At 41.9% G+C, this 7,135-nt stretch overlaps 1 protein-coding gene across 1 annotated transcript; it reads right to left on the bottom strand.

Moving 5' to 3' along the window:
- Nucleotides 1-559: 559 nt before the first annotated feature.
- psmb4 (proteasome 20S subunit beta 4) lies at nucleotides 560-6,352 on the bottom strand. Its single transcript, XM_079288508.1, has 8 exons — nucleotides 6,204-6,352; nucleotides 5,422-5,548; nucleotides 4,566-4,645; nucleotides 4,307-4,453; nucleotides 3,863-3,944; nucleotides 2,941-3,057; nucleotides 2,739-2,827; nucleotides 560-682 (listed from the first exon to the last, which is right to left on the bottom strand). The coding sequence occupies exons 1-8, from the start codon at nucleotides 6,326-6,328 to the stop codon at nucleotides 670-672; spliced, it is 780 nt and encodes a 259-aa protein (XP_079144634.1). The 5' UTR covers nucleotides 6,329-6,352; the 3' UTR covers nucleotides 560-669.
- Nucleotides 6,353-7,135: the final 783 nt, after the last annotated feature.

The following is a 7,135-nucleotide window of genomic DNA, read 5'->3' as shown; positions in this document are numbered from 1 at the left end:
TTATTTTTCTGACAGGGTTTATTCTGATTGGACGAGTTTACCTGGTCTGCCCAGTTACAAAACAGATGAATTTATTTTTTAAATCTGCATAGCAACAGCCAGTTCAGACAGTGAAAGCGAAAATAACATTTAATAAATACTATTAAACGTGTCTTTATGTTGATACTATTACAGTCTAGGAGTACAGACACTTTCAGAGGATATAACTATAAATATATTCATAGAAAAACAATTTATTAAATGTATAATTAATTATCCACTTTATAGGGTGAAATTAAACTGCTTTTTACAGGGAAACATTTTTATTGTAGACTAGCTAAATAACAAAAATAATAATTTGACTATATGTTATTATAAAAACATGTATCCAGTTATGAGACACGATCAGCCTGTAAAAAACCTTGACATTATCCACAGGATGTAGTTAATATATAATATAGTGTGACATTAAATGGGCAGAAATGTTAACGTTTTATTTTGGAAAAAGGGACTTTAATTTCCAGCTTAAGGTTTTCAAGAGTTGACGACATTCATCTGTATAAAAACAAATAAAACTACATTTTTTGATTCACCACATTTATTTTCCATTGTACAAAAGTTACAATGAACATCAGAAAAAGATTAAACTGAGAATGATAAGTTGTTTGAAAGACTTAATCAGTCGCTGCTTCATTCAAACCCGCTGCAGAGAAACAAAGCAAGAAAAGTTCATTATAATTACGTCTATGAGATCTCAAGAAGGAACTTTTACAGACAGACAGACAGAAATTCAGTTTTCTGGAATAAAAAGAATCTTACTCATTTTAAAATGCAACACCAAACAATTAATATTGTACTTTCACTTTAAAAATATATTAAGTTATTCTGTGCTCAAACCCTCCACCTGCTTGGAATATACCGCACTTTTCGGACTATAAGCCGCTACTTTTTACCCCGCGCTTTGAGGCGTAGGCTTATAGTCCGGTGCGCTTTATATACGGATTTTTCCGTAGCTTTTCTCCACTACAACAACAACCGCAACTTCCGGTTCAGGTCTAACACAACATTTACGAGCTCCCAACACAGAACAGTTGCTACCAGCAACCCCTCTGCTACCAGCTGTTACTGACAGGGTCGCTACAATATGGATGAAGTACCTTTGACCTACCTCTCACTAGGAGTGTTAACAAAAAAGGTTGAACGGCAAGATGCTTAACAGTACATGTCCAATTCGCTAGCTTCTAAGCTAATTTTAACATTACGGCCAATGAGGAAATGCTAACCGCGATTAGTATTAGCGAATATATCTTTGTACATCTTTTCATGCAGACATACTTGCATTACAGACTAAGGTCTCTCACGGCTACCAAACGAAAAGCAATGAGGCAATAACTGTTGTTGCTCATAGCTCTGAATAGCTGTTGTGCTAGCAGCAACTGGCCAAGCCAGTTAGCCGTAAATGCTATTCAGAGCTATGAGCAACGTCGACACGCTGCATAAGAAGATCAGCTTTTTCACAATTGTGGCAAATCTTCCAGATATGATCTTAGTTCATGTATAATTGTGTTTACAATGGCTGGTATGATGATAGTCTGCTTTATCTCAGCCATTCGTTGTCATTCAGCCATGAAGGTACCGGTACATGATGTGGTGTGTTCAAGGACCCAAATGCAGACTCCGGCTATATTGCAAACCAAGATGAGCTACGAGCAACAAGTTATTGCCTCGTTGCTTTTAGATTCTAATGAGAAGACACGCTGCTTCGTTTTACTTCTTCAGTTTGGTAGCCTTGAGAGACCTTAGTCTGTAAGTATGTCTGCATGAAAAGATGTACGAATATATATTATATTCACTATATTCGCGGTTAGCATTTCCCCATTGTCCGTAATGTTAAAATTAGCTTAGAAGCTAGCGACATGTTATGATGTTCAGAGAAGAAGACAACTTTAGTACTGTTAAAAGCATCTTGCTGTTCAACGGGGACACCTGCGGCTTATAGACCAGTGCGGCTTATCTATGTACAAATTATTTTTTCTTTTAAAAATCAGCTGGTGCGGCCTATATACCGGTGCGCTCTATAGTCCGGAAAGTACGGTACGTTGTTCTACGTCTGTACCTGAACACTTAAACACTCAAATTAATGTGACTGTTAACAGCCTCCCGTGACCTTTGACCCTACATGACCACGGGTACATCTCAAGTCTCTTAACCGCATCCCTGTTTCCCTCACTTGGGTCCTTGTTTGTGATTGATAGATATAGAGACAGAGGTGTGTAAAATCGATTTTAGGGCCTTGGTCCGGATACAACGGCGCCTGGCTCCAGATCCGGCCCGCCAATTAGCGACCCCTGGTCTACAATGAACATTTATTCAACCAGATGTTGAATCAGAAAACTAATCAAATATAAAGCTTGAGTTTAATCTGTGATCCGTCTTCACTGTTTACATGTTGAACAAAATCTCATCAGTCCGATCGGCTGCAGCGTCCAATCACATGACAGATGAACAGTGAGGGGGCGTGTCGGCCGTTAAAACACTTCCTGGAAGTCTGTTCTCGTGGGTCCTCCCTCGCTCATGGCTCCTCAGAGATCCCTCCTCCCTCCTCAGAGCAGAAATAAGAGCTTTGGGACAGCAGTCAATATGGCGGCGCAGAATAACTTCCGGTTCAAGCGAGGCGCGAGGAAACGACAAATAGGAGACTTGGGCTGTACCCATGTGACCATTTGACCCTACCTGACCAGGAGAACATGTGACCTCACCTGACCATGTGAGCGATGTCCCAGTTAGTCTCAGAGGACAGAGGACCAACGATCTCCACACCCCCCTCTGTTACTATGGCGATCTCATGCTGAAAATAGAAACACATTAATAAATCATGAACACTGTAAACAGTGACTCACTCTGTTGGTAGAGTTTAACTACATGATGAAGAGAACAGCTGACTGTAGATCAATGACTCACTCTGTTGTAGGACCGAGCGTCTCTGTAGTAGAGGACTTTGAGGCAGCGCTCCACCAGATCACGAGCTTCCTGCTGAGAGATCTCTGCTTTGTTCTCCACCACCTCCCTCATCAGAGGCTACAGAGACAGAGGGAGAGAGACATAGAAAATAAGCACGATTAGATATCTTTTTTTGTACAATTAATATTCTATATTTAATTTATTTAGATAAGGAGAAATTTGGTTCATGCAGCAGCAAAAAAACAGAAATAATTACAGATAGAGAAATTCAAGTGAATAAATTTAGTGTTCGTCTATATGAATATTAAGTTAAAATAGACATGTATCTAGGTCAATGTCATGACGTGCATATTTTTGTGTCCGAGTCCACTATTTCCTTTTAAAATAATTGTATCAATTTGAGACGCATCATTTCAGTCGATAAAACCTATCCAGTTTTGATACACTTTCAGTACAATCAAATAATCAATATTATTTTATGTTTTGGCTTCTCAAACCCTGAAAATGGCAGGCGGTGCACCGGTCCTAGCAGATGAACAGACTAACAACTATTAAAAAATGTATTTAAATGATAATAAATTAAAAATAAAATACTATGGCATGCTCTTATTGTTGGAACGATTAAAATAAACCAAATGTTTACAAATACCAATAGTTTTAAGCTGTTGCGATCATTTAAAAACTTTTGTCCATCAATTTGAATGTTCTCAAATACACACACACACACACACACACACACACACACACACACACACACACACACACACACACACACACACACACGCACACACACACACACACACACACACACACACACACACACACACCTAAGTTGAACCGATATTCAGTCTGTAACTCCGGTATTTGGATCCAGCCGCTCAGATCGTCTTCGTTAATCTTTGCGTGAACAGATCAGACTCACCTGAGCCAGGTACGCTCCGAAGCCCGTGGCCACTGTGGGCGCCTCATAGGCCACACCCAGTTTGTCCACGTAACCTAGGAAACTAGAGGGAGGTGAGAAGGCACGCTGTTAAAAGGAGCTCATTAACATAATCTGTTTTTATACAATGGAAATTAACTTTAACCTTTTAAAGTCTTTAAGTTAAGAGATGAATGTAATTATTTCATTTCATTGTTATTGTTACTGATGTTTTGTTTGTCATTTTGTGTTTTTTGTATCTGCGTGTTAAAATATCAAATGAGAAGATAAACTTTATTTCAGGACTTCAACCAAACAATGACGTTTGTTATGCTGCGTTCACACCAAACGCGTGGCGTTACGTTATAGAGGCGTTACTCATTGTTTCACGTATAGTAGACATTCCTTCCCAATGTAACGAGGATAAACCAAAGAAGAAGAGTGAACCTCTCTCCGCTGTAGAAGCCTCCGATCACCACCGTGTTCCACAGAGGGTTCATCTTGCTGCGCCGGTTGTACATGACTCTGGTCAGCCAGGAGTGGACCGCTTTAGGACTGTAGCTGTGACCGTCGCCCAGCAGCTCCTCATCGATGCTGCCGGAGACACAAAGAAGATCATCATCATCATCATCATCGAGAGAGAGCGAGAGAGGAGCATCAGCACAGAGCAGCAGCAGGCCGGTGGGTCATGGTTCTGTCAGCTTACACCATCTGTTCAATGATGTGCTTGAGATGCTGGTAGTCGGCGTAATCTCCTGAAGCTCCCAGGATGGTGTTGTCGTTCACCTGAAGGCAGAAACAAAAACTTATTCTAGATTCATCATTATTATTGATTTATTTCACTCATAAATTTTATAAATCTTGAGGAATAAACTTTGACACTCGAGGTTGAAAATCCGTTGATCGTGTTTCGTTCACGTCTTAATGCTGTTCTGATATTCTTAAACCGAAGAACTTGGACAAAGTCACAGAGAAAAACTGGTCTGGCTGCAGGACCCACCATCACCCCTTAACGACAAGCCACGGCCAAATGTTCAGCTTCTCAAAGTTCTTTAATGCACCGATGGAGCAGTCTGAACCTGAGCTGGACATCTCCTCTGCAGTGGTAGTGTAGGAGCTCTCCAGTGCAGAGAACTAGTTCCTGTCAGTCCCCGTCCCACATGTTCCACGTCAACCAGTAAAACTCTTTGTTTACGTCCGTAGATTCATCTATTTGTGATGCAGAAGGATCCCATGTCTAAGCTCGAGCTGTTTGATGTCATCATGTCTTCAGTTCAATACTCGAGTGTCATATGACAGAGGTAGAGTCTTCAGTTGATCCTCTGCTGATATTAGCATTACAAGGCGTTCATGCCAAATACTGTTAAGGAGTGTGAATACACAGCACTCCGCTGCATACATAATCACCTTCAAAATAAAAGCACAGGATCTTTTTTTTTTTTGCCAGGCAAAGGCCCCGACCCACTGAAAACAGGTCGGCGACCCACCAGTTGAGAGTCACTGCTCTAAACGACCCCAGACAGTACATACACACACGTGTTGCTACAGCTGAGGTTGCTCACCTTCATGAGGCGCGAGATGTTCCTGAAGCGAGCCAGAGAGCCGTAGGAGCCCAACATGTCCGCCGCGATCATGACGCCGCCGGTGAACTTCACGCCGAGCACCGACGTCCCGGTGACCATGGGGTTCCTGCAGGGAGAGCCGGGTCAAAGCATTATTAGTTTTAATGAATGGATAGATAGATAGATAGATAGATAGATAGATAGATAGATAGATAGATAGATAGATAGATAGATAGATAGATAGATAGATAGATAGATAATACATGAAGTAAATCTTTAAAAATATATCAATATGTGGATATAGATATACATACATATCCACATTATATATAATAATTGTAAATATAGTTTCATTTTCAAACCTTTCATTTAAATTTAGGACCAATTTTACATATTTAATATATTGTTTGTTTTTCAATATGTATGTACTTACATGTATTTTCTTGATTGTTATAAGTTTAATATAAATAATGTTTTATTACTCAGAACGTTAGCTGTCGGTGGCTAGCTCACAAGGCTAACAGTTAGTCAGCAGAACAGGAAGAAGGAACAAACTAAGATATTTAAAGCTATAAAAGGATTATACTTTATTCTTTACGTTAATCACACGAGTCCCAAAGTATCTCTACCGAGCCGTAAACACGTTGAAACGGACGTAAACGTGACAGTTAGCTTAGCAACAGCTCTCGTTGCTCCATGATGATACAGCACTGCGGCGGAGTGAGAACCGAAACCGAATGGGAAGAGGTTCGGGTTCGGTTCTGTCGGACCAGATCACTCACAGCGTGTGTTTGACCGGCCCGCATGATGTCCCCGGTCCGCTGCTGCTGCTGCCGGGGAAAGAGTAGAACTGTCCGGGCTTCGGTCCGTTCTCCCAGAAACTCAACTTCAAGCCGCTCGACTCCATGTTGAAAATAATAACTGCAGGAAGTGACGATCCAGCGTCTTCTTGTTCCGGTGAACCGCGTTGACGTCACGGAGCGGCGCTTTATCGCCGCCTGCTGCTGACATGAATCATGGATATTATTTTATTGTTAACTCCTCCAGTATCTGGATGTAAAATAACAGTATGATCGGACACAATCAATCAAACTGTATTTCAGACTCAGGGTCCATATAAGACAAATACATAAAATTACACCCAAGAACAATAACAGCACGGAGGCCTATGAGTGCTTACAAAGACACAGATATATACTGTATATTGCAACGTCTTCCGGCAGTGGCAGCCACACTGTCTAGTTTACACTTTAATAGCACAAAGAGAAGGTGAACAGAGGGACTCAAGGGTTTCAATGACACAGAGTTAGATAACACGCTGAACACACACACTTTGGACCGGTTATGGCTGCCTCGGGGTCCCTCTGGGTCCCTCGGGGTCCCGGGGCCCCGTTATAAGCCGACCCGCCGCTGCTCCTGACAGATCACACAGCAGAAGGTGCATTTGATTCATGTCTCAGAGCAGGATGAGTTCAGTAAAGAGAGCGCTGCTGCTGCTGCTGCTGGCCGCCATCGGCCCCAACGCGGCCCCGGCCGCCGAGGACTGTCACAGTCTGAAGAAGCTGACCACATTGGACCTGCACAAGGTGAGTCTGGATCTGGTCTGGAGCCTGAGACCAGACAGATAATAAAAGATGTCAGGTTCTTTCAACTTTATACAACTGGTGTGTGTCCAAACTACGACCCGAGGGCCACCGGGGGTCCTGAGTCTGCT

The sequence above is a fragment of the Melanostigma gelatinosum genome (genome assembly GCF_949748355.1).
Source record: "Melanostigma gelatinosum genome assembly, chromosome: 17".
NCBI lineage: Eukaryota > Metazoa > Chordata > Actinopteri > Perciformes > Zoarcidae > Melanostigma > Melanostigma gelatinosum.
This window is presented reverse-complemented; position numbering and strand designations above follow the sequence as displayed.